Raw genomic sequence first — 27423 nt, 5'->3', positions numbered from 1 at the left:
ATGGAATTTAGAAAGATGATAACGACAATCCTATATGTGAGATACCAAGAGAGACGCAGATATAAAGAACAGAGTTTTGGGCTCTGTGTGAGAAGGCGAGGGTGGGATGATTTGAGAGAATAGCATTGAAACATGCACATTACCACATGTGAAACAGATGACCAGTCCAGGTTAGATGCATGAAACGGGGCACTCAGAGCCGGAGCTCTGGAACCACCCAGAGAGATGGGATGAGGAGGGAGGTGGGGGAGGGGAATTGAGATGGGGGCACACGTACACCTGTGGCTGATTCATGTCAGTGTATGGCAAAACCCACCACAATATTGTAAAATAATTAGCCTCTAATTTTAATAATTAAAAAAACAAACAGGTACAGGACAACCAGTTTGGAGTGAGAGGTAAATCAGACCTTTGGCTTGGGCCCCGAGTGACTCATGATGGCTTTGTTAGGACTTTTAACTCTGAGAAGGACTTTCCAGGTTTGCCTGAACCTGGAAATGTCCACGCCATGGAGCTCTGAGTGGACGGAGTCTGCACGGACCTCGGGGAAACTGGTCTCTGCCTGGGGAGCGGCCGGCACGTTTCCCCAGCCGTGGCCGCACGAGACTTGCAGGGCAGGGCCTCAGGTGACATGTGAGTTCACTCTGAGTAGTGGACTCTGTGTGCTTCCAGGAAGTGGAGTCATGTAGAATTTCTTTTATTTATCTTAAAATAATCTCTTTCAGACCTCAGAAATCCCTTAGACTCAGTAGGCCAGGACTAGGTAACACAGTCTGTTAGACTCTTTGTTTAGATTTTTAAAAATATGTGTTTGTTTTGAGAGGGGACAGCTGGGGCTTATTGGGCACAGCCTGTTGATTATCAGTCAGTCTTCCCAGTGGCCAGGCGAGTTAGTCATCCGTGGTTTTTCATGATTGTGTGAACACTTTCTGGGTCAAGGGGAGAGGGCATCATTCATCCCAGGTTACCACACAGATCCAGGGACCGTGCTGGGACCTGGTCCCCACCCTCTGGCAGGAGAGGACCCCACTGCACAGATCCAGGGACCGTGCTGGGACTTGGTCCCCGCCCTCTGGCTGGAGGGCCCCCAGGGCCATCTCTCCGTCAGCCGCTGCTTCCAGATGAGCGTTGCTGCTTCGAGTGGACTGCCTCCAGTTCACTTCCTATTTTGTTAAGAACTGAATGAGGTCTCTACGGAGTACTAGGAAGAAGGAAGAGCACATCTTTTTTTCCCCTGATACTTTTCCTACAACCAGCACAGCGTATTGCCGGCTTATTCTGAGTTACAATGGCCAGTTAGGAATTCTGGGTGAGCGTGGGGGGCTGCCCCTCAGACAGGGAAAGCCGCGAGACAAGGCAGGCGAGGCCTGCCACCGCCTGGTGGGAACCCGAGGCTGCTGGCCGGGCGTGGCTCCTGCCTCTGCCACCCAGCGGCGCGCTTCAGGAGCAGTTACTGCCTTGTGGGGAGGAAGCGAGGAGGAGCGAGACTGGAAGCAGGTGGCTGAGCCCCACTGGGCGCGAGGCGCCGTGGGCTGAGGGGTCTTGTGACGGGGAGGCCACCCTGCAGAGCCCGTCCACGTCACAGTTTCTGCTGTGGGCATCTAAACTGGGCATTTCGTAGAAATTAAAGCTGTTTCACCAGTCTGAAAGGGGGTTGCCTTGTTGACTGAAGTCAGGATCCTGTTACGTGACATGAGAAATAGCCGGTCGCTTTCTCTTATTCACCTGCCTGTAAGCCCTTGCAGTTCCTTTTCCTGTAAACTTGTTTTCCAGGAGCCCGCTGGTCATTTCTAGCGCTGCTGTGACACACTTTCTGACTTCTCTTCAGATTTCTAGGTGGACAGGGAAACAGTGGAGGCTCGGCTAGCCGTGGTGCTGCCTGCCCCTCCAGTTCCTTTAGGGACCGAAGGTCTTGGCCGCTCATTCACGGGCTCTGCCTCACCCCGCGTGTCCAGCCACAGGTGCTGTGGCCTCTCCCCCGGGTTACCTGCCCTCTGTCGGGTCGTCTCCCCTTCCACCCTCCCACGTGCCGTCACCCTCACCTCCTGCCCAGCCCGCTCCAGCTCTGCTCCCCTCCTGCCGGTCTGGTCTGCGCACTGGGCGGCCAGGGGAAGCCGCGAGCAGAGTGGAGCCCGGAGCTCCCCGGGGCCTGGCCGCCCCTTCGCTCGCCTCGCTCACTGGCCCCTTTTTCTCAGACCCTTTGTCTGGTGGGCAGCCCCAGCTGGGCCGGCTCCCTCCTGCCCTCAGAGCCCTACCCCCAGGGTCCACGGTGGGGGGGTCCCTGTGCAGTAAGTAGCCACCGGTTGGGCCCTCCATCACCTGCGGTTGGGTTTTTTCCTGGCCCGTCACTCTGAATTCCTGTGTTCCCCTCCCTCCATGTGATGCCAGCCCCATGAGGTACCCATGGCCGAGCAGGTGCCAACAAGTCTGTCACTGAGACAGGGAATGAGTGGATGTTATTCTGGTCTTTTTGTCACAGTCAGGGTGTTTGTCCACTCCGTGTACTTTTTCTCCTGAAGAGCTGATGTCTCCTGCCTGTGCTGGTTTGCGTGTGCCTCTCAACACTATCTGTGAAGTCCTTCTGATTGTGGAGAGTGAGGATTTCTCACAAAAAGGTTCCTCTAGGAAGTTGTTATTCTAGCATATCTTCTGAAGAAGACAGTCTGTTTTTCATAGTCACGGAAGTTTGTTATTTGCACATCTTTAAACAATGAATAACCCCTGTGATTATACAGTGGAAGTGAGAAATAGATGTAAGGCCCTAGATCTGATAGATAGAGTGCCTGATGAACTATGGAATGAGGTTCATGACATTTTACAGGAGACAGGGATCGAGACCATCCCCATGGAAAAGAAATGCAAAAAAGCAAAATGGCTCTCTGGGGAGGCCTTACAAATAGCTGTGAAAAGAAGAGAGGTGAAAAGCAAAGGAGAAAAGGAAATATATCAGTATCTGAATGCAGAGTTCCAAAGAATAGCAAGAAGAGATAAGAAAGCTTTCTTCAGCGATCAGTGCAAAGAAATAGAGGAAAAGAACAGAATGGGAAAGACTAGAGATCTCTTCAAGAAAATTAGAGATACCAAGGGAACATTTCATGCAGAGATGGGCTCGATAAACGACAGATATGGAATGGACCTAACAGAAGCAGAAGATATTAAGAGGAGGTGGCAAGAATACACAGAAGAACTGTACAAAAAAGATCTTCACGACCGGATAATCATGATGGTGTGATCACTCACCTAGAGCCAGACATCCTGGAATGTGAAGTCAAGTGGGCTTTAGAAAGCATCACTACGAACAAAGCTAGTGGAGGGGATGGAATTCAGTTGAGCTATTTCAAATCCTGAAAGATGATGCTGTGAAAGTGCTGCACTCAATATGCCAGCAAATTTGGAAAACTCAGCAGCGGCCACACGACTGGAAAAGGTCAGTTTTCGTGCCAATCCCAAAGAAAGGCAATGCCAAAGAATGCTCAAAGTACTGCACAATTGCACTCATCTCACATGCTAGTAAAGTAGTGCTCAAAATTCTCCAAGCCAGGCTTCAGCAATACGTGAACCGTGAATTCCCTGATGGTCAAGCTGGTTTTAGAAAAGGCAGAGGAACCAGAGATCAAATTGCCAACATCCACTGGATCATGGAAAAAGCAAGAGAGTTCCAGAAAAACATCTATTTTTGCTTTATTGACTATGCCAAAGCCTTTGACTGTGTGGATCACAATAAACTGTGGAAAATTCTGAGAGAGATGGGAATACCAGACCACCTGACCTGCCTCTTGAGAAATCTGTATGCAGGACAGGAAGCAACAGTTAGAACTGGACATGGAACAACAGACTGGTTCCAAATAGGAAAAGGAATACGTCAAGGCTGCATATTGTCACCCTGCTTATTTAACTTATATGCAGAATACATCATGAGAAACGCTGGACTGGAAGAAGCACAAGCTGGAATCAAGATTGCCCGGAGAAATACCAATAACTTCAAATATGCAGATGACACCACCGTTATGGCAGAAAGTGAAGAGGAACTAAAAAGCCTCTTGATGAAAGTGAAAGTGGAGAGTTAAAAAGTTGGCTTAACATTCAGAAAATAAAGATCATGGCATCTGGTCCCATCACTTCATGGGAAATAGATGGGGAAACAGTGAAACAGTGTCAGACTTTATTTTTGGGGGCTCTAAAATCACTGCAGATGGTGACTGCAGCCATGAAATTAAAAGACGCCTATTCCTTGGAAGAAAAGTTACGACCAACCTAGATAGCATATACAAAACCAGAGACATTACTTTGCCAACTAAGGTCCATCTAGTCAAGGCTATGGTTTTTCCTATGGTCATGTATGGATGTGAGAGTTGGACTGTGAAGAAAGCTGAGCGCTGAAGAATTGATGCTTTTGAACTGTGGTGTTGGAGAAGACTCTTGAGAGTCCCTTGGACTGCAAGGAGATCCAACCAGTCCATTCTGAAGGAGATCAACCCTGGGTGTTCTTTGGAAGGAAGGATGCTAAAGCTGAAACTCCAGTACTTTGGCCACCTCATGCAAAAAGTTGACTCCTTGGAAAAGACTCTGATGCTGGGAGGGACTGGGGACAGGAGGAGGAGAAGTGGACGACAGAGGATGAGATGGCTGGATGGCATCACCGACTCGATGGAGGTGAGTCTCAGTGAACTCCCAGAGTTGGTGATGGACAGGGAGGCCTGGCGTGCTGCGATTCATGTGGTCGCCAAGAGTCGGACACGACTGAGCGACTGAACTGAACTGAAACAATGAAGTGGCGTCCTTTGCGCTTGCCGGTTTGTGGTCCATTCTAAGGGCATCCAGTGCTGGGTGCCTGTCGCCTGTCCCCACATACTGGCTCCCTCCCTGAACCATTCACAGCTCTTACCACCCTTGGCCCCGGGGGAGTTGAATCCCCCGTGGAGTCCAGGATCAGGCAAGTCACCAACAGCAGCCTGGTATACTTCCTGCTGGCATTACTCAGACGAGCTGTGGCTGCCCCCGAGGTTCCCGGGCAGAGAAAGCAGGTCAGGTGCAGGCGGCAAGCTTCTCTGGCAGTAGCGATGGCTCAGCTCCCCAGGGAGTGCGGCCTGCGATCAGGCTGCGGCGCGTGCTGAGCGCAGAGCCCGCGTGGGGCCAGAGCCTGAGGTGCTGTCTCTCACACGAGGGGTCCTCCCCGCACATGTGGAAACCAGCCCTGCGTGGAGCAGACCTTCAGGAGATGGAGGCTCAGCTCGTAGCCGTGGGCTGGGCCCCTCAGTGAGGCGCCGTGGATGTGTGTCTGCTCTTGCCTCGGCCACCTTTGCGCTAGGGGAAATTTCCATGAATTTCCAAAAATTTTCTTTTTGGATTTTGTATTTCATTAGACTCTCGCTCTTATCTATGAATCAACAAAAACTACTTTAATTTCCAGTTCTTTATAACATATGTTATGAGACGTCCTTCTCTTTTATTCTTCAGATACTTTGCAAATATTGTTTATTCTTCTTTAACCCAGTTAAGAAATGGGTGGAAGAACTGATTAGACATTTTTCCAGGGAGGAAATGCAGATGGCCGACAGGTACATGGAAAGATGCTCTTCATCCCTAGTTATCAGGACGATACAAATCAAAACCACAGTGAGATGTCACCTCACACCTGTCAGAATGGCTGTCACCAAAAAGAGCATATATAACAAGTGTTGGCGAGCTTCTGGAGAAAAGGGAGCCCTCGTGCTGTGTTGGTGGGAATGTAAATTGGTGCGGCTACTATGGAGAACAGAATGACAGTTGCTCAAAAAATAGAAATACCATGTGACCCAACAGTTCCCTTTTTAGGTATTCAGTTCAGTTCAGTTGCTTAGTCGTATCTGGCTCTTTGCGACCCCATGAATTGCAGCACGCCAGGTCTCCCTGTCCATCACCAACTCCCGGAGTTTACCCAGACTCACGTCAATCGAGTCAGTGATGCCATCCAGCCATCTCATCCTCTGTCGTCCCCTTCTCCTCCTGCCCCCAATCCCTCCCAGCATCAGAGTCTTTTCCAAGGAGTCAACTCTTTGCATGAGGTGGCCAAAGTACTGGAGTTTCAGCTTTAGCATCCTTCCTTCCAAAGAACACCCAGGGTTGATCTCCTTCAGAATGGACTGGTTGGATCTCCTTGCAGTCCAAGGGACTCTCAAGAGTCTTCTCCAACACCACAGTTCAAAAGCATCAGTTCTTCAGCGCTCAGCCTTCTTCACAGTCCCAACTCTGCCATCCATACATGACCACAGGAAAAACCATAGCCTTGACTAGACAGACCTTAGTCAGCAAAGTAATGTCTCTGCTTTTGAATATGCTATCTAGGTTGGTCGTAACTTTTCTTCCAAGGAATAAGCATCTTTTAATTTCATGGCTGCAATCACCATCTCCAGTGATTTTGGAGCCCCCCCCCCCAAAAAAAGAGCAAAATACTGATTTGAAAATATACACGCACCCCTGTGTTCGTAGCATTTTTCTACAGTTGCCAGCGTAGGTGTCCATCAACAGATAATGGATAAAGAAGGTGTGGTTGTGTGTATGTGTGTACTCACTGTCTCACACACACACACACACACACACAATGGAATACTCCTCAGCCATACAAAAGAATGAAATTTTGTCATTTGTAGGAATATGGATGGACTTGGAGGGGATTATGCTAAATGAAAGAAGTCAGAGAAAGACAAATACTGTATATGTCACTTATATGTGGAATCTAAAAAATACAATATAAACTGGTAAACATAACAAAAAAGAAGCAGTCTTACAGAGAATAAACCAGTGGTTACCTACAGGGAGAGTGAAGGAGGAAGGGCAGTATAAGAGTAGGGACTGAGAAAGGAAGTTTTTGTGAGATTACATGAAATTATACATATGAAACTTGAAATTTGTGAAGTACTATAGAATAAAAGAATCATTCAATAAAAACAAAAAAGGGATTGGGGTAAAATATTTCTGAAGAATATGAAAAAAAGATTTGTACAAATCAAAAATAACATACTGCTAGTTTGCATAACAAGATGTAGCAATATCAAGAAATCAACAGTCCTCTGATCAACTTGTAAATTGAGTGTGGCTTCTTTATTGATACCATCTGGTTGTGTTGTGCAGGCAGAAATTTTATTGACAAGAATAGATATTTACTGAGCTCTGTTCCCTGGTGGATGCGTCACTTCATACCCAGCCGTGCCTCAAGGTCCACATTCAGGGGGCGCGTCCTGGGAACAGGAGCCTCTCGGGTGCCGTCCCTCCAGACCCCATGGGTCCAGAAGCTCTGCGGCAAGAGCGTGGCCTCTGATCGTTGGGTCTGGTGGTGATGGACGCTGTCTTCTCTGCCCATTTGCAGTACTTGGTCATGGATTACTACGTGGGTGGCGATTTACTGACCCTGCTCAGTAAATTTGAGGACAAGCTTCCAGAAGATATGGCAAGATTCTACATTGGTGAAATGGTGTTGGCCATCGATTCCATCCATCAGCTTCATTACGTGCACAGGTAATCACCTTGTTATGTGTTTTATGGAAACCACCATTAACGTGTTAAAGCATTCCTTTCAGCGCCCCGGCGCCAGGCTCTGTGGAGAATTTGGGAGGTTGGGGTCCTCTTTTTGGCTGCCACGATGTGGGGTGCCTTCCTGGTGCCTTCCTGGGTTGTTGCTCTGTGGCATCTGCTGTCAGCTGAGGTCACCTTGTCCTTTGGTGTCTGTCTCCCATTGGCTCGTGCTCTGCCCTGCCCGCCCCCCAGAGCTCATTTCCTGGTCACCCACAGAACACTGGGGTTAACTTGAGGGGGCTCCCATCACAGCAGCATAAAGGACTTGAATGAGTGTAACTGCTCCTGCACCGCAGACGGGGGTGGCAGCGCGTGGGACAGGCCCCCTCCTGATCACCACACAGCCCCCGCCCCCCGCCACCAAGACAGCGGCCTTAGTCGTTGCCCAGCCTGCGTCTCTGTGTCCATCTCATTCTGCTGTTTAAGACAAGGATTCAGTCCTGCGGGGTTGGGTGGTGGTGGGGGCTGGGGTTGTTGATTCTGTTTTACTTATTTTCATCAAAGTGTTTCATGGCGATAGTTTTAGGAATTCAAATAGTTGTACAAGACTTATAACAAAACATGAGTGTTCAGTCCTGCTCCACCCTGACGCCCCTGCCATAGGTAACTATTGTCAATTTATAGTTGTTTCTTCTGGTATTTGCCTGCATATTTCCAGCTAACAGAAATGTGTTTCTATTGCTGCTGCATTTTGTGGGGTGGGGGTGGGGGTCTCAGAGCACATCTGTTTAGGTGGAGGTTTGACTCTTACATAAGTAAGTCCATCTCTCTCATCCCTCCTTCCCGCCTGGTCCCAGTTAGCTTTGCACAATTCCCCCTTAGGCACCGTGAGTGTGAACTACGCGGGTCGCAGATTCTACATGGCTTCTTTCACTAAGTACTTTCCACGCCTCTGAGCCTGTCAGGGAATTTCCTAAGCAGATGCAGTTCGTGTTTCTAGGGTGGCGTTGGTGCCCAGGGTCAAAGGAACAGCCCTTCAAGCCCTGCCACGAGTGTGACCCTGTTGCCCTGGGAGGGGGTGGCTTGCCAGGGGCCCCGCGGTCCTGCCCAGGGCACTGGTCTCTGTGCCACTGGGAGCCTGGGGTGCTGCCCCCTAGCGGGTGCTGCTTTCAAGACACTGAGGTCTGGGCCAGAGCACCCTTCTCTCTCCTGTGTCCATCAACGCCACCATGCCTGCTTCTCTATCAGCCACTGTTTCTGTTTTCAACATCAGATTTTATACTCTTCTTCATGGAACTTTGCTTAATTCACTACAGAGAGATGAATGTCTTTGTAGTTGTCACAGATCTCCAGGGAAATTAATTTGGCTGCCTTTTGAACAGTTTATTCTTTCCTGTTTTTCCCTAAGTAGAAAGCTTTCTGCTCATTTTCTTAATTGGTTGTGTAGGAGCTTTGCTCTATGTTTTAACTTTAGGGCATAGTTCAGTTCAGTTCAGTCGCTCAGTCGTGTCTGACTTTGCGACCCCATGAATCGAAGCACGCCAGGTCTCCCTGTCCATCACCAACTCTGGGATTTCACCCAAACTCACATCCATCGAGTCGGTGATGCCATCCAGCCATCTTATCCTCTGTCGTCCCCTTCTCCTCCTGCCCCCAAATCCCTCCCAGCATCGGGGTCTTTTCCAATGAGTCAACTCTTCGCATGAGGTGGCCAAAGTACTGGAGTTTCAGCTTTAGCATCATTCCTGCCAAAGAACACCCAAGGCTGATCTCCTTTAGAATGGACTGGTTGGATCTCCTTGCAGTCCAAGGGACTCTCAAGAGTCTTCTCCAACACCACAGTTCAAAAGCATCAATTCTTCGGTGCTCAGCTTTCTTCACAGTCCAACTCTCACATCCATACATGACCACTGGAAAAACCATAGCCTTGACTAGAAGGACCTTAGTCGGCAAAGTAATGTCTCTGCTTTTGAATATGCTATCTAGGTTGGTCATAACTTTCCTTCCAAGGAGTAAGGGCATAGTAGGAAACATTAAAATACATAATTTGACATGGTTTTCTCCCTTAAAGTCAATGCAGTATTCCGACTAAGTGCTTGAATGACCTAGTCTAACAACAGAGTTCGCAGAGTTAGATAGAACAGGAAGTCAGTGCTACCCCCGTCTCAGGGGTGTGCCTGAGTAAGTTAAGGCTGCTTGTGGTGGGGCTGGAGGTGAGTGACTCCCATCAGAACTGTGGACATGACAGGCGGGTTCAGACCATAGCTTTGGGCCCCTTTCCCATGGGAGGTCATGGGCCACGGCGACTTCTTCAGGCAGTGCCTGCCACCCCCAAGCCAGGCTCCTGCAGACAGAGCAGCTGTGCCTTGCCTTTGGCAGCTGGACCCCTCCGAGGCTTGCTGCAGGAAACAGCAGGGACCTCCAACCCAGAGCCGAGCACCCCGGTGGGCACCACCCTTCCTAGGAAGCCAACAGAGCAGAGACCAAGAGGCACAGGCTCCCAGGGATTGCAGCCAGGCAGGGTTTTGTTTTTAATTTTAACATTTCCATTCAGCTCTTTGTTTTGTGTTTTTGTTTTTGTTTTTTTAATTTATTTGGCTCTACTGGGTCTTATTTGAGACACGGGGGATCTAGTTCCCTGATCAGGGATTGACCTCCGGCCCCCTGCACTGGGGGCCAGAGTCTTAGCCACTCCAGGGAAGTCCCACGGGCAGATTTTTTTAACGTAGTAAATTTATTGGTTGTTTTCTTCTAATGGTTTTATTTTTTACATAAATTCCATTTGGAGTTTATTCTTATATAAAGAATGGATCTGATTTTATCTTTAATTAAAAGGCTCTTCTGTTGTCCCTGCACGAACTTAATTTCCTTGTGTCTTTGCCCACTGATCTGAGGTAGCAGCTTTATGATCTGCTCAGTTTCTGTATGAGTTTGGTCTGTCTGGATATTTTATTCTGTCCTATTGTCTTTCCGTCTCTGCTCTGGGACCACATCGTGGAGGCTTAAATTCCATGGGGCCGAGTCCCCCATCACACCTCTTTCTTTTCAGTGTTTTCTAGCTGTTCTTACATGTTGGTTGTTCCGTATCAGCTTTCAATATCAACTGGTCTGGCTCCAAAAAAAGCAGGACACTTACTTATTTTTAAATTCGATGAGCCTTTCAGTCTGTAGATTCAGGTCTTCTTTTTTTTTGACTTCTGGAAAGTTGTCCTGGCTTCAGCTTCAGATATGATGTGTTATGTTTTGGTTCTTCAGGGACTCTTGTTACCCATATGTTGTGCCTTCTTCACCTGTCTTCCGTTTCAGTCTCCAGCTGCTCTGTCCTAACCCTTTTTAATCATTTGTCCCGTTTTTACTTTTTCAGATCCTTTCCTCCGTTTCTTCCCTGCCTTTCATTTGATTTTTTTTTTTAATGTTTTGTTTATTTTCAGCTCTGCTGGGTCCTGGTTGCCGCACAGGCCTCTCTCTGGTTGCGGTGCGCGGGCGGACCCCAGCTGGGAGCGCCGGCTCTAGGGCGGGGCTTCAGGAGCTGTGGCGCACACACAGGCTGCGTTGCTCTGAGGCACGGGGGCTCTTCCCGCATCAGGGGTTGAACCTGTGTCTTCTCCGTTGGCGGGCGGGTTCTTCACCACTGAGCCAGCAGAGCAGCCCTAGATTTTTATTTAAATTGATTCCTCTGTGGCCTCTTACACTTTAGTTTTCATTTCTGTTAAGATCGTCTTTTTCCTCTGTTTCTCCCTTGGGTTAAATCAAGTCTCTTTTCTCCTTATCTTTGTCTAGCTCTGTTCTTTGGTTTTGCCAGGACTTGTCGCATGTGGGATCTTAGTTCTCTGACTGGGCATCGAACCTTTGCCCCCTGCAGTGGAGGCTCAGTCTTAACCACTAGAACACCAGGAAAGTAGTTTTTATTTTTCTGAGTCATTGAGGGATTCTTTTGCTTTCTCTTTCGTATTCCTGAGTATTTATTTAAGATTTATTTCAGTTTGGAATGCTTTGCTAGAGGGTTTTTGGGTTTTTTTTTTTTTGCTTTACTTCTTTTGGATTAATCATCTTTTGCTCGCATGTGTTTGTGAGACTTACTGTGTTGTTGGGAGCAGCGGGGGCTTTTGTGTGTTTACATCAGGGTGTAGCATTCTGTCAGGCCAGAGTGGCCTGGCCTCTTGGAGGTGGTCCACACTCGAGCCCCCCTGCAGCATGTGGGCCTTGTCACAGCCCCTCTTGGCGGTTGTCACCGGCTGTGCTGCTGGGAGCATCCTTGCGGTCTTCTAGGTGAACACCTTCCTTCTAAAGTTTCTGTCCCTCGTCACGCTGTCTGGTCACACAGACTTATTCTGCCAGGAAGGAGGACTAGTCCCTTGAAGTGCACCGCACCGCCCCCCACTCCCTGCCCGGCGTTGGCCAGTACACAGGACAGTCGGTAGGATGGCGGGTTGAGGGAGACAGACTTCCCTTTCCTGCTGCGGGTGACTGGCAGACTGCTCCGCTCTGAGCTCCCCGTCGTCGTCTATAACATACACTTTGGGGAGGGGCCCGTGGTGCTCCGGGATACACGCAGGATACCGTCCTGCCCCAGTTCATCAGCCGACCTGCTACGCATCCGGTCCCTGCTCAGGCATCTCTTCTCCGTGGCCACGGCCACCTGGCTCCCTTCACAGTCTGTTCCTCTGCCTCCTCTCCTGTTTGCTCATGTTTCTTCATCGCAGTTGCCACACAGCTTACGCTCTGTGACGCCGAGACCTTGTGTGACTGTGCCGTGTGTGTTCGTGTGCTGACATCCTGGCCAGAGGGAGGCTTCCTGAAGGCAGGCAGTGCCGTCCAGCCCCTGCTGTGGGCCCGGGTCGAGAGTAGCGCCCAGCCCCGGGGAGGCCTGGGCTGGCGGGTGGTGCTGGGTGGGGTCCATGACCGGCCCCACAGTTAATGGGGGTTCACTGCTGCTGCACGCCAGCCACACCGCCGCAGGGACGCTCTCCTAGGTCCTGTTGCGACGAACTAGCGCTTCCTCTGGAGATTCTCTGCTAGTGAAGGGCTGTGACCTACCTGAGTGTCCCGTGGAAACACTCAGGTATGGCTGCATGGTGCATTTGTGTGTTTATTTTACTAACAGGGATATTAAACCTGACAATGTCCTTCTGGATGTAAATGGTCATATCCGCCTGGCCGACTTTGGATCCTGTTTGAAGATGAATGACGATGGAACTGTAGGTATTTTTGTTGAAACTTTTCCATTTGGTTTTGTGTTTTGCTTGCAGTTAGAAGGGGCTTATTTACAATTAAGAAACCAAGTGTATTAATGTAAATTAAGAAGACAAGTCCATTTAGAAAACAGTTGAAATTTTCTATTTATGGTTAAAACATCTTGACTGCTTCTTATGTTCACAAAAGTGGTCTGTGTGCCTTCTGCAGAAGGGGGAGTCAGGTGTCCTCAGATCCCCGGGTGGCTCCCGGGCGCAGACCCCGCGGCGAGAGGGGCAGCCCGCCCAGTGGGCAGACCTGAGCCGGGTGTCGGTACCTTCTCGTTTCTTTCCGGAGCAGGACTTCCTGAATGGGGGTACCCCCTCCCAAGGGCCAGCGGATGCTCCCTCTACAGAGCGGGAGGACACCCCTGGAGTGGCCATCCCACCCCAAGCTGACTGGGCTTGGGCTGGGTCAGAGCTCGCTGGCCGGGTGGCCTCAGTGGGCCCCCCGGCCTCCCTTGGCGGCCTCCAGCACATAGCTCCGCTGCGTTAGGGACTCGTCTGCATCCTTCCCCGTGGGCCCTGTCGCAGTTTGAGTTTTAGGTGTTTGGGAGTCTTTTTAAAACCTACGCGCGTCATAAAGTCTACTGTAACTGCTTCTCCAGAGAGAGCAGCCCCTCCCCCACCCCTTGCTGTGGGTTTTCAAGCAGCAGTAAAAGAACATAAAGCTGGCTGCATGTGACAGTGTTTTAAAAAGAGCAAGTCGGTTAACTCTCTCTCTCCACAGAGCCAGTCTCTTATTTCTAATGTGATGGGTCTATTGGTGCTGTGCCCAAAGCCAGTCTTCTAACGAGGGAGCTCTGGCCTTGGTCCGAGCCCGCACGCTGGGCGCTCTTCCCCCGGGGCTCACTCGCCTCACCTCCCGGTAGCTGTCCCCTGCTGCCCTGTCCGACTCCTGAGGACTCCCTGCTGAGTCCTGCCACCAGGCCCTGGGCTGTGACCAGGGAGAGGCTGGTCTTTTCGAGGACTGGCCTCCTTGGCTGTTGTCGTCACGTCTTGCTGACCCCAGTCCTGTGGACTCCGCATGCTCTGGGGCCGGTCTGCGGCCTCTTGGCGCACCCAGCCCCCATGCTGTCTCCGAGATGGTTGCAGCTCCCCATGGAGGCTGTGTCCAGCACCCAGCTGGGCCCTGGACCTACTTCCAGACGTTCCAATGTGGAGCTCGAGGGTAGAGTGTGGGTGAGCAGCCCGAGCTTCCCCTGGGAGCATGTCAGAAAGGCAGCATCTTAGAATCTCTGTCTCGCAAGTGCATGGTGTCTACGTATATACAAGTCAGGCTGCCTGGCCTGGACGGACGGGGTGCCTGGACCACACTTTGAGCCACAATGGGGAATGTGGAGCTCCAGGGATGTGTGGGGCTGGGTGGGCATCTAGGGATTGAAAAACCCGGTGGGCGGGAGAGTCTGGTGCATTCTGGAAACTGCCTGATGTTTAATGCTATAAAAATAGCTCTAAGTTGTATCTGACTCTTGCGATCCCATGAACTGTAGCCCACCAGGCTCCTCTGTCCATGGACTTCTTCAGGCAAGAGTACTGGAGTGGACTGCCATTTCCTTCTCCAGGGGAACTTCCCGATCCAGGAATTGAACCCAGGTCTCCCGCCTTGCAGGCAGATGCTTTACCGACAGAGCTACGCTGGAAGCCCCGGTTTAGTGCTATAGGAACATTTATTTATATTGAGTTTTTCATTATGAGGTTTTTAAATCATGACCATGTGCCAGGTTTATCTTGTGATTGTTTCTCCATCCACTGTCTGCTAGAGACATCCTCAGGTTTCCCTTCACCCTGTCCACCCTCTTCCCTAAGGTGCAGTCTTCCGTGGCTGTGGGCACCCCGGACTACATCTCCCCAGAGATCCTGCAGGCGATGGAGGATGGCATGGGCAAGTACGGCCCCGAGTGTGACTGGTGGTCTCTGGGCGTCTGCATGTACGAGATGCTGTACGGAGAGACCCCATTCTACGCCGAATCCCTCGTGGAGACCTACGGGAAGATCATGAACCATGAGGTAAGCTGTCGCGCTCCCACCCCGTGTGTGTCCCAGCCCCTGGGGAAGGGGGGCGGGTGGGGCAGGCTGGGCGGCCAGACGGGCCGGGAGACGAGGGCAGAGGGGACGCTCCCATTCCTTGGTGGAGGGTGGCGGGTCCATTGGGCCAGAACCCCTGCAGGAGACGTGGGCTTCAGGAGCTAGACACAGGTCCGAGGGCGCTCGCGGGCCACTGCCACCTGTGCGCCCACCCTGCCGTCAGGCGTCAGTTCTGCCCCTCCAGCCTGTTTGCCCCAAAGCCGTCGTCAGGAGTGGATCATGCATCTCAGCTCAGTAGTGCTCTTAGTCCTTTCTTGAGCCTATTTCTTTTCTTCTTGCTTTTCCCCCTTTTACCAGCTCTTCATTTTTCACTTCTTTTTCCCTCATTTTCTGTTTATTATTTCTTCTTCTCTCTAAGATTTTTGTCATCTGTGTTTTTTCTTTTTATCCCTTTCCCCATGTCCTTCTGACGCCAGGGTCAGCCTCTCTGCCCGTTGGCTCACAGCACCCTTCCCCACCTGCTCGGTCACTCACCCAGACAGGTGCTCACTTGTCTGCTCTCTCCTCCCAGCCTGGTCTCCCAGTATTTGCTCAGATAAGGAGCAGATTAACATTAAAGTCCTAAAGCATCTTTCTTTTAACTCAAGAAAAGTTATGCCTTAAAAAATTTGTTTTCAAAGTAGAAATTATTTTTATTTATAAATTAATATATACTATCAAAAACTTCAGACATGCCGAAGTGCATGCAGTAAGTTGATGGTGAAAGGCACCCCGTGAACTTCTGGTGGTAAGCGTGGTGAAGGGAACAAGTGGGACTTGCTTGCATTCTAAGACCTGCTGTCCCTGAGCGCCTGCCACCTGAGGACCACCCCTCCACCCCCCCACCCCCCGGTGGTCTCTGATCATTTATTCTGTCTCTGCCGCAGCCCCGTGAGGCAGCACTGCTGTCCCTTCTAGAGATTACAGGTGAGGTCTGGACCACAGGGGCGGCTCGGCACACAGGCCCACAGTGGGCCTTACCATATGTATGTGTGCAGTGTATCTTGTTTTAACAAGTCCCTCTGATGAGCATTGAGGTAGTTTTCAATTTCCTTGGTCAGAGTAGAATGGCGTCACGAACATGTCATGTGTTCTCTTTGATACTGTTGGCAAAATGCGTACTGAAGGGTGTGCCCGCTTCTCTCCCACCTACAGCCTATTGTCGGTGTTCTTTGCCACCTTGATAGGTGAAAATTTATCACCGTTTTAGTACATGCAGGGTGGTAACAAGTCTGCCGTGAGTAAAACCGGTGAGACTGAGGGTTTTCTGGAATGAAGCCTCATCCACTTCGGCTGCGTTTGGCCACTGGGATGCAGAAAGGGGCTGTAGCTGTGCAGCTGCGCCTTTGCTCTGCTCCCCACGATGCCTGCACACCACAGGTCCCCTGACTGCCCCCCTGCCCCCCCAGGAGCGGTTTCAGTTCCCGTCCCATGTCACAGACGTGTCTGAGGAGGCCAAAGACCTCATCCAGAGGCTGATCTGCAGCCGGGAGCGCCGGCTGGGGCAGAATGGGGTGGAGGACTTCAAGAAGCACGCCTTCTTCCAAGGGCTGAACTGGGAGAACATCCGGAACCTGGAGGCGCCCTACATCCCGGACGTGAGCAGTCCTTCCGACACGTCCAACTTTGACGTGGACGACGACGTGCTAAGGAACATCGTAAGTGTGGCGGCACCCTGCCCTCCGTGCCGTGTCACAGGTCTGCGTGCTCACGGCTTGCTCATCAAGGTGGTGAATCTGAGAACTGTGCCAACTTTAGAAACTGTGGCGGTTGCCTTGAGGAATGCACCTCTCATTCTAGCCTTCAGCTTGGTCCTGAAAGAGATGGCTTACTCAGTTTTAAATAGCTGTTCTGTTTTAGGGTTCATCAGAATTATTTGATGCCTTTGTGCCTTGTGAACAGTGCCACGTACACTGTTCCGTCAGAGTGTCCCTTCTGCCCTGTCCCCCTGCCAGGGGCCTGCCCGCGGCCCCACCGTGGCATGGCTCTCTGGGTCTCCACTCCTCATTGTCCCTGTGCTCGAGGACATGTCCACTCTTCTGCTGACACGTGTGTTCAGCATGTGCGTGACCGTTTGTTCACATGGCTGGAGGTCGGGAGCAACAGGGATGAGGCCAGTTTTGAGGCGCTGATGTCTCAGATTGTGGGTTTTCCACGTTGGGTGCTGGCCGTGGGGCCCATCTGGTATCTGACCTTGTCTTACGGGGCCGCTGATGAGTTCGTCATTGTACCTTTTGGGTCCGGAGAGTTTTGCTCATGTGTTGTGACATTATTTTGGTCTCATCAGACTCAACATTCAGTACGCGTTACTCTATACATGAGTCTTGGGGATAGAGAAACTGAGGTTTAACCAGGGTAAAGAAAACTGATTTAGAGGCTTTAGAGGCTCTTTCTTAGTAAAATAAGAGTGGAACTTTAGATGATGTGAGAAAAGACTGAGGAAAGTATTAATATTATTGTTGAAAGGATTTTTCCTGAACTTCAGATAAGCATTATTTCTACACTGAAATTTCCCAGGTAAATAACTGCTTTTATTTTTAATAGAGAAGGATCCTCAAACTGAAAAATAGCAGTAAACCCATATAAAACAGTCTCCCGTTGGGTTCCAGACCCCACTTCTGCCTGCGGCCTGTTTCAGGGCAGGAACCCAGTGCCCCTGCCTGTGCCCCACGTGCCCCCTGCTTAGGGTAACGGTGAGCGGCAGCTCCTGCCGCTTTAGAAGGTTCGCATTTACCTGATCCCACTTCAGCCTGAGCATCGCTGTCTCAGAAGCAGTGTGTTGAGCCCCTTCAGGGCCTCGCACTCTGGCCCAAGCCGGGAGTGAAGAGGGCAGCGTTGTGGGAGGCCCCATGGGGCTCCCGTGCACCGGTGGCTCCCCTGGAGCACTCTCCCCTACTCTCCGCTGGTTTGCACACAGTCTCGCTCACACCGCGCGTGTTCTCGTGCAGGAAGTGCTGCCTCCTGGCTCTCACGCGGGCTTCTCTGGACTGCACTTGCCGTTCATCGGGTTCACATTCACCACGGAAAGGTGCGTCTGCGTCTGCCTGCCCCCGCGGGTGGGGGTCTCCCCGTGGGGTTGGGGAGCTTCCATGTGGGGCTGAGCCCCATCAGAGCCGGGGACTCTGACGTGTTCCGTGCTTGAGGGAGCTTCTCTTTTAACAACCCATTAAAATGGAAAAGCCGTTTTTACCTCAGACTTGGGGCTCGGCCCACAGGCCCTGGTTTGCTGGCCCCAACCCCTGCCGGCCATCAACTGGACGGGCTTTGCCCAGGTGGGACACCGGGGGGCCTGGCCACGGCGGGGTGTCTGGCCACCCTGGCTGAGTGTCCACTCCGTCCAGGCTCTGCTGGCTTTCGTGGGGAGTTTTGCAGCAGCCACAGGGTTCCCGGGGCATGGGGCGGGGCTGTAGATGAGAGCCACGCCCCGCCTGTGAGCACAGTCCCGGGAGCCCTGGCTGGGGCCGTGTGTGTGGCCTGTCTCCAGGGCCTCTGCAGAGTTGTGGTGCCCGTGGTGCTCTGACTCGATTTTAAAAGGACCCTGGGCCAAGAAGAGGGGGCTGAGGAAGAAAGGCAGTAAAATAAGACAGATGGGGCTGCCTCGGCACCTGGAGCCGAGGTCACTGAGCTTGGTTCCTGGCTGCTTCCAGCTGCAGGTACCTGAATTGGGATAAATTTCTATGGAAGTGGCCTACTTCTGCCCAAGCTTGTGAAAGCTCTCTTCAGGTGTCAGATGCTGGAGTTAGTGGCGCTTAGGCCAGAGCGATTGCCTTCCAGTCCAGAGGAGGCGTTCTGGGTACGCTGGGCATGCTGACTTACTAGCCCCTCTGCAGAGGCTCTAGACCCTTCCGCCGCGTTCAGCTCACTGGGTGCCTGTCACACCTGTGGACCATGGCCCCCCAGCGAGGCTCCAGGTTTGGCAGGTTGACCCAGGGACCTCTTCCTGAAACAGACCCCAGCAGTGCTGGCTGGCCCAGCACCTTTGGGCCACCTTTGAGAAACACCAGCCAGGCCTTTCTGTGAGAGAGAATGTGTGTGTGTGTGTGTGTGTGTGTGTGTGTGTGTGTGTGCACGCGCACTCACTGTAGAACTCAGAAAAGCGTCCCTGACTGCCCTTCTGTGTATGTGTGTGCACACTCACTCACTGTGTAGAACTCAGAAACTCTCCTGACATTGTCATCACTTTAAAAGCAAGAGGAGCTAAGTGGCTTGTCCCCAAGTTCAGCTCCAATGGAGAGAACCTTCCTTGGCCCAAATCTGTGCATCAGCGTGTGCTCATGGAGAGGCGTATCGTGAGCCGCTGCTGGTTGGTGAGGACCTTGGCTGTACTGGTCCAGGGGTTGGACTTGCAGGAGCCATGTAGGGTGTTGACAGTTTGCAGGGGACGACAAGCCCCAAAGGCTGAGGGGACGGTCCTGGTGAGGGCAGAGCCAGTGCACCCTTGCCCCTCACAGTGCTGCAGTCGCCGCTGAGCATCAGGGCGCCTCTGCCCGCAGCCCCGCCAGCCCAGGCCCTCGTGCAGGAGGCCTTCTTTCAGCTCCTGGTTAGGTGTGCACGGTGGCTTAGAGATTACACTCTGTGCCATCACAGTGAACTGAATCCACGTCGTTTGTTCAGTGACTAAGTCATGTCCAACTCCTGCAACCCCACGGACTGTAGCCCACCAGGCTCCTCTGTCCGTGGGATTTCCCAGGCGAGAATACTGGAGCGGGTTGCCATTTCCTTCTCCAGAATCAACTGTACTTCAATAAAAGAAAGAAAGAAAGAAAATGATACTTCCCAGCCCTGCAGAGGCGCTCTGTCTGACCAGCCCTCTCACTGCCCACTGTCACCCAGTGGCTTGCAGTAAAGAAGACTCTTGTCTCATTTGGCTCCATAAACAACAGTCTTCACAGGTGATTGTGTTTACCAGTTTGAAAAGGCTTATCTTTTACCCCAGGAAGTTTCTAAACACTAATGAAGTCCTTGTAAAGTCTCCGTGGGTGAGAACACGCTGTTGCTTTATCTGCAGCTGCTTCTCTGACCGGGGTTCTCTGAAGAGCATCCTGCAGTCCAGCACACTGACCAGAGATGAGGGCGTGCAGCGTGATCTGGAGGCCAGCCTGCAGGTGGAGGCCTACGAGAGGCGCATCCGGAGGCTGGAGCAGGAGAGGCTGGAGCTGAGCCGGAAGCTGCAGGGTGAGGGGTGGGGCCTCTGCTCGGAGACTGCCCCCCGAGGCCCGCCCCCCACAGCCCTCACACGCGTCTCCTCCCCAGAGTCCACGCAGACCGTCCAGTCCCTCCACGGCTCAGCCCGGGCCCTGGGCGGCGCAGCCCGGGACAAAGAGATCAAACGGCTGAACGAAGAGATCGAACGTTTGAAGAATAAGATAGCAGGTGAGTGTTCCAAGGTCACCCTGCTTAGTCTCTGTTCTCGGATCTTCCTTTCTGCAAAAAACATTCTCGGGGTCCTTTCCATTGGATGGAAATGCGGGAAAAAAGTTAAACTTTAGCAAAGAGTTCTGGTGTTTTGCCAGTTTATTTTAAATGATTTCTCTAATAGGCCTAACTTTAACACTATAGGAACTGATTTGAGCTGTTAGAGTCAATGCTTTATATATGATCTCTCAGAGTATTTACACTTTCCCCCGTTAATTCTCCTCTTTGTCACTCTGAGGCAGAACTGCCGTAACGCACGCTCTCTGGAGCTCTCACCCGCGGCCGGGTTTCCCCTCCAGTGTTAAATGCTGGATCTGGTGTCACCAGAGTGCATGTTCCGTGGCTCCCAGTTATCAGAGCTTCCTGAGGACTCAGGGCACTGTTAAGTCCCAGCCCTTAGCCTGACCTGTGGGTCGGTGCTACACCTGATTCCTTTCAAATCACACCCAAGTCAGTGGCTGTCTCTCTGCTTCCTTCTGGGACCCACCATCCTGATCTGAGAAAAGGCTGCCGTTGAGTGCCTTACTCACCAAGACCCTCCCACACCGCCCAGCTGTGCTCATATGTTACAGGGGAGCGAGGAAGAAATGAGGCCACAGGCGCCCCGGGGCTCACGTCCCCGGGGAGAGGGTGTGGACATGCGTCAGAGCCAAGTCTGGGGGGCCTGTCAGCTGTGCCAGCGGCCGTACGCGTGTAAGGGAACCCGGCTTGTTTCCTGTTTTGCTCAGATTCCAGTAGGCTGGAGCGACAGCTCGAGGACACGGTGACTCTCCGCCAGGAGCACGAGGATTCCGCGCAGCGGCTGAAGGGCCTGGAGAAGCAGTACCGCGTGGCGCGGCAGGAGAAGGAGGACCTCCACAAGGTAGGCGGGCCCAGCTGTGGGGAAAGTGCGTGGCTTCACAGAGTGTGCGGTTGTGTTCACGGGGACGTCGGAGACTTGCAGGCCTTCATCTGCCTCTGTGATGGTGTGATGACACAGCAGAGGTCGGGATTCCCGAGCCAGGCAAGCTTGGGCGCCTCACGGGCTCCCTGGGCCCGGGTAGCCTTCAGGCTGTGCTGGGGCCAACAGAGGGCCTTCCCGGGGAGCTCAGTTTTCGGGGCCAAGGCTGCAGCCTTTCACCAGCATTTGCTGTCACTTCAACTCCTTGACACAGCAACAGGTGATGCCTCTCACCTTGCGGTCCTTGTTAGGCAAACGTAAACAGCCTGTAACTCTTTGCGTTCAGCAATTGATCGAGGCTTCCGAGCGGTTGAAGTCCCAGGCCCGGGAGCTGAAAGACGCCCACCAGCAGCGGAAGCTGGCACTGCAGGAGTTCTCGGAGCTCAACGAGCGCATGGCCGAGCTGCGCTCCCAGAAGCAGAAGGTGTCACGGCAGCTGCGGGACCGAGAGGAGGAGGTGGAGGCGGCCATGCAGAAGATCGACACACTGCGGCAGGAGGTCCGCAGGGCTGACAAGGGCCGGAAGGAGGTAGTGTCTCAGGGCGTCGGGCCGTGTTGATGGGGTGTCTGGAGGGTCCCAGGTAAAGTGGCTTTGAGAGCTCGGGCTGCATCCTGTAAATCACTGGGAAGTAAACTGGATCTTAAATTTCATGTGAAGCCAAGTAAGTTGCTCTGCCAAGTGTTTATCTTGTAGTTCTCAGCCCTTCATACATATTTGTGAAATTATTAAAACAGGTCTCTGTAGTAGTAAAGTTTTAGAGTAAAGTAGGTAGACGGCTTTGTGCCCAAAAAGTACCATAGAAATGCGCCGTGACGTGATGTGGCATGGCTTCCGAGAACTGAAGGCTCAAAGCGGGTGGAGGGCCAGTCTCAGCCCAGGGCAGCGTTCTGAGACTGACTGTAGGATCCTTGACACTCAGAAGGTCACCAAGGCCCCAGGGAGCTTTTGTATATTTGGTTACAGGCCTTAATGTTTAACAACTCAGAAGTTAGAACTGAAAAATGTTCAACATAACCATACTGATTCAGTTCATTTCAGTCTCTCAGTCATGTCTGACTCTTTGTGACCCTGTGGACTGCAGCACACCAGGCTTCCCTGTCCATCACCAACTCCAGGAACTTATTTAAACTCATGTCCATCGGTGATACGTTCAACCATCTCATCCTCTGTTATCCCCTCTCCTCCCGCCTTTAATCTTTCCCAGTGTCAGGGTCTTTTCCAAGGAGTCAGTATTTTGCATCAGGTGCCCAAAGAATTGGAATTTCAACTTCAGCATCAGTCTTTCCAATGAATGTTCAGGACTGATCTCCTTACAGTCCATGGGATTCTCAATAGTCTCCAACACCACAGTTCAAAAGCATCAATTCTTCAGTGCTCAGCCTTCTTTATGGTCTAGCTCACATCCATACACAACTACTGGAAAAACCATAGCTTTGACTAGACAGACCTTTGTTGGTAAAAGAATGTCTCTGCTTTTTAATATGCTGTCTAGGTTCTTAATAGCTTTTTTTCCAAGGAGCAAGCATAGTTTAACTTCATGGCTGCAGTCACCATCTGCAGTGATTTTTGGAGCCCAAGAAAATAAGTCTCTCACTGTTTCCATTGTTTCCCCATCTATTTGCCATGAAGTGATGGAACTGGATGCCATGATCATTTTTGTGCATTTCTTTAATGTTTGATTTAGTAGAAAGCACCCAGGTTCTCATATGTGTTTCTGTGTTGTCTGCAGTGGTAACCTTTTCTGTATAATTTACATGAAGAAAATCTAGCTCCTAGGATGGGGAATTAGAGGAGGAAGGCCTTGGAGAGCCTCCAGGGCCTCAGGACCCCGCTTTGAGAACTGCCCTCCTCGATGGTTCCACATGTTGTGCTCTTAACAGGCAGCACATCTCCTGCAGCCCTGCCTATAAATTTGCTGGGTCCCCTCGGTGAACTGCCGGGAGGGCCTGGAAACACCTGTTCCGCTCCATTCATGTTCAGGGCTCTTTGTCCTTTGGCCTCAAGATGCCTCTGTTTTCTTCTTAGACATTTGGTTGTGCAACCCCAGGACATTTGTGTTAATAATTACAGCCAACTACAACTCTCTTCAGTGAACCCTTGGTTGGGCACAGCCCTTCCGGTTCTGGGGGTAACCCTGCAGCTGAAGCAGCTGGGCCCGGGGTGCTCAGCTTGAGACAGGGTCATGGTACACAGACCTCGTTACTCTCTCCACCCTTGTGTGTGTTTGGAATCTCCCCTTTGGACAATGAATCTGTGTTCTGCAGGCATCAGAAGTCCCTGTTTTCATGAACTTGTATCTTTTCTTAAAATTTAGTTTCAGTGTATCTGTTTAAATTAGAATTTAAGCTAACCAGCCATTCCAGTTAAGTCCAGAAGTGTTATTTCTCAGCCATTAACTAGTGATGGAATCTGAGAGAGCGTGACGAATCAGGAAGCTTTCTGGAGGCTCAGTTCCCTGGGACTGCCTCCCTGGGAGGGCTCCAGCCAAGGTGGGCCTGGCGGGCGGGGGTAAGCAGCGCTCTCTCCCTCCTCAGCTGGAGGCGCAGCTCGAAGACGCGGTGGCCGAGGCCTCCAAGGAGCGCAAGCTGCGGGAGCACAGTGAGCACTTTTCCAAGCAAGTGGAGAGCGAGCTCGAAGCCCTCAAGGTAGCGCAGCGAGACTCTCCTCACCGAGGGAGCAGGGCAGGCCGTGGTCCTTGGCGGCCGCTGGGTGGGAGTCCTGGGAACCCGACGTGGAAGCTTGTGGGAGCTTTTCACTTTTCAGAACCAGATCCTTCACTTGACCTCCTAGAGCCAGCCCTTGTACCCCGACACCTCTTGCTTTCTCTGTGTCTTGGTCTGTGAATTCAGTGGGGGTCATTCTGGAAGAGCTCCTCACAGCCCATGTGCTGCTGGTCATCCGCAGGGGGCTGAGGTGGGGTGGGGCTGTAGGTGCTCCCTGTTAGCTGAGAGAGCTCAGATACAGGCCTCCACGTTCTGAGTCTGTCCTCCTCATCTGTGAAATGGAGACAGACAGCAGTCTTCTCCCTCTCACAGCTGGCCCTTCGCCTAGACTTGGTGCCATGACTGTGTCTCCCAGTCCCTTTCTCCACCTCTGTAGTCTGCCCTCTCCAGGCAGCTTGTCACTCCAGAGTGGGAGCCCATCACATCTCTACTGGCTGCTGATGGCTTCCCGCAGTTCTCAAATAACCCTGACCCGTCCCTTCAGCTTCCCCGATGCCCTCCTGTTCTCCAGCCTTGTGCAGCTCGCCCCCCACCCCTTTCTCCTCACCCCTTACCCCCACCCTCGAGACCCTCCTAGCCTGACAGCTCAGTGCCCACGTCACCGCCCGTGACAGCAGAAACCCTGTGTGACCCTGTCAGCAGGAGGTGCCTGACTCACGGCCCTCCAGAGAATGCTCTGGTGTGAGTGAACAGACCGCACGAGGGGACCTTGAGGGCCACTCACGTCAGAGTGTGAGCAGGGCCTCAGGGTCCCAGGCACATCTGGATTTCCCAGGGCAGAGCCCCGCACCCCTGCAAAGCCTGCCCTGCAGCCGTGGGGGAAGGATCGGTGCCCGCCGCTGGGAGCGCTTACTGTGTCTGTCTCGGGCGGGGTGAGGCGGGGCCCTCGAGGAGGACACAGAGATTTGTGATCTGTCCCAACCTTTGCCCTCAGATGAAGCAGGGGGGCCGCGGGCCAGGTGCCACCCTAGAACATCAGCAGGAGATTTCCAAGATAAAGTCTGAGCTCGAGAAGAAAGTCCTGTTTTATGAAGAGGAGCTGGTGAGACGTGAGGCCTCCCACGTGCTGGAGGTGAAGAACGTGAAGAAAGAGGTGCACGACTCCGAGAGCCAGCAGCTGGCCCTGCAGAAAGAGGTCATGATGCTGAAGGACAAGCTGGAGAAGTCCAGGCGAGAGCGGTGAGTGCGCCGCGCGGGGCAGGCGGGGGCGAGCCGGCCGGGGCCCTGACGCCCGTCCTGCGTCCTCAGGCACAGCGAGATGGAGGAGGCCGTGGGCACCGTCAGGGACAAATACGAGCGGGAGAGGGCGATGCTGTTCGAGGAGAACAAGAAGCTGACTGCCGAGAACGAGAAGGTGATTGAAGGGCTCTGAGTGCCGCTCTGTGGGAGCTGCCATTCTTTTCACTCTTGAGTCTTAGAAGTGGGGTGTTTCAAGTAACTTAATCTCTAAATGATAGGATATGTTTGGTCTGTAAAGTGGGATGTTTCCATTCAGTTACAAGCTGTTGATTACCTGTAACCGCTAGCTCTGATCACTTGGGCCCTCGTGTTTCTGTTGAAGCGGGGCTTAAGTTGCACATGGCCAGGAACCCCACATTGGAAGTTAGGTCGGCAGACCCTCATAACAGTGAAAGAGAACGTGAAGACGCTTTGAAAGAGCCTGCAGGTTTGCGGTGCTGACGTCACGTGTAAGCGAGTGACGAGCCGTGTGTCCCGACTGTTTCCCGCCAGCTCTGCTCCTTTGTGGATAAGCTCACGGCTCAGAATAGGCAGCTGGAGGATGAGCTGCAGGATCTGGCATCCAAGAAGGAGTCGGTCTCCCACTGGGAGGCCCAGATTGCGGAAATCATCCAGTGGTACGTGCCTGCGGGCCTGGTCACAGTTCCCCAGCTGCTGGCCCGCCTCCACAACTCAACTGCTCCTCTGCGGGCTCCGTACCCAGCTCACCTCAGCCTCCCCCAGATAAGTAACATCCAGGGGCAGCAGTTCTGTCCAGTGGCCGTGATGTGGGACTGCAGGTGGGAGGCAGCACCCCACGTGGCCCACGGTGTGGGTCGGGCTGGCCCCGCATGCGGAGACAGAGCAGAGCTTCCGGGAGTCCAGAGAGTGAGCTGGGACTGTCCTGACCAGGCGTCAGAGGTCACGGTTCCTGGGTGGCGAGGTGCAGAACCTCCATGTCTTGAGGAGGGATAGCGGGCAGCGCTCGCTCACAGGACGGCCCTTTCCCCTCTAGGGTCAGCGACGAGAAGGATGCCCGGGGTTATCTCCAGGCCCTGGCCTCTAAGATGACCGAAGAGCTCGAGACGCTGAGGAGCTCCAGTCTGGGATCAAGAACGCTGGTGGGTCTGGGTCTGGAAGCCGCATCTGTGTTGCTTTGTGATGCTCAGGGGCTCCACCTTGATGTGAGTTGAGTGATGCGAGAGGCTGCTGTGAGGCCCTGCGCCTTCTTTCTGATTTAGGAACTGACGGCTGTGCGGGGTCTCTGGCGGTGTGGGCTGCTCTCTAGTTCGGTGCGTGGCCTCTTGCTGGGGCGGGTCTCCTGTGGAGCATGGGCTGTGGGCACACAGGCTTCAGTAGCTGTGGCGCACGGGTGTAGCCGCTCTGCAGCAGGTGGGGTCTTCCCAGACCAGGGGTCAAAGCCATGTCCCCTGCATTGGCAGGCGGATTCGTTACCACCTGCTGCTAGCACCTTGTCAGTTGTCAGGGGATCGCAGGTTGCTTTGCCACCATTCATCTGGTTGGCAAATCCCTGCTGAGTCAGCAGGCTCGAGTTGGGACGGCACTCCGCCCTGGTAGAGGGTGCTTTGTTAGTGTGATGATCCACTGTCCGGTGGCCGATGTGACTCTGCGAGCATGGAGCGTGGCCAGCGCCAGGCTGGTGGTACTGGTCCCTCTCTCCTCCTCTGTCCCCCTTGTTAAAACATGCACGTGTGACTTACCTTGTGAGACTCACAGAGTAAGAGTGCAGGGAAAGTGAAACAGCTTCGTTAGAATCACAGCTAGAATTAAACTTTGTGGACCCACAGTTTAGTCCATGTTCTGGTTTGAGGCAGGGTCCGGGGAGACTGAGCGGTCTTTTAATTTCGTGGCTACAGTCACCATCTGCAGTGATTTTGGAGCCCCCAAAAATAAAGTGTGCCACTGTTCCCATTTTTTCCCTATCTATCTGCCATGAAGTGATGGGACCAGATGCCATGATCTTAGTTTTCTGACTGTTGAGCTTTAAGTCAATTTTGTCACTCTCCTCTTTCACTTTCATCAAGAGGCTCTTTAGTTCTTTGCTTTCTGCCATAAGGGTGGTGTCATCTGCATATCTGAGGTTCTTGATATTTCTCCCGGCAGTCTTGATTCCAACTTGTGCTTCTTCCAGCCCAGCGTTTCTCATGATGTACTCTGCATATAAGTTAAAAAGCAGAGTGACAGTATACAGCTTTGACGTACTCCTTTTCCTATTTGGAACCAGTCTGTTGTTCCATATACAGTTCTAACTGTTTCTTCCTGACCTGCATACAGGTTTCTCAAGAGGCAGGTCAGGCTCTCTGGTATTCCCATCTC

General features: G+C 52.3%; 1 protein-coding gene across 5 annotated transcripts in view; it reads left to right on the top strand.

Annotated features, from left to right (window-relative positions):
* CDC42BPB (CDC42 binding protein kinase beta) overlaps positions 1-27423 on the top strand; it is a 102835-nt gene that overhangs the window by 49864 nt on the left and 25548 nt on the right. For 4 of the 5 annotated variants that reach the window (XR_011146293.1, XM_068990916.1, XM_068990915.1 and 1 more), the window contains exons 5-18: positions 7346-7494; positions 12596-12689; positions 14532-14732; positions 16199-16447; positions 17738-17817; positions 19798-19964; positions 20043-20162; positions 20933-21066; positions 21431-21673; positions 23680-23790; positions 24803-25047; positions 25117-25222; positions 25600-25724; positions 26102-26207. Coding sequence is in view for 4 of the 5 variants with exons in the window: in XM_068990916.1 (XP_068847017.1) it covers positions 7346-7494; positions 12596-12689; positions 14532-14732; positions 16199-16447; positions 17738-17817; positions 19798-19964; positions 20043-20162; positions 20933-21066; positions 21431-21673; positions 23680-23790; positions 24803-25047; positions 25117-25222; positions 25600-25724; positions 26102-26207 (2130 nt within the window). In the remaining variant the exon portion in view is untranslated. The remainder of the gene's footprint in view (positions 1-7345; positions 7495-12595; positions 12690-14531; positions 14733-16198; positions 16448-17737; positions 17818-19797; positions 19965-20042; positions 20163-20932; positions 21067-21430; positions 21674-23679; positions 23791-24802; positions 25048-25116; positions 25223-25599; positions 25725-26101; positions 26208-27423) is intronic. The other variant, XM_068990917.1, reaches the window with a different exon arrangement.

The sequence above is a fragment of the Capricornis sumatraensis genome, chromosome 19 (assembly GCF_032405125.1).
Source record: "Capricornis sumatraensis isolate serow.1 chromosome 19, serow.2, whole genome shotgun sequence".
Lineage (NCBI taxonomy): Eukaryota > Metazoa > Chordata > Mammalia > Artiodactyla > Bovidae > Capricornis > Capricornis sumatraensis.
This window is presented reverse-complemented; position numbering and strand designations above follow the sequence as displayed.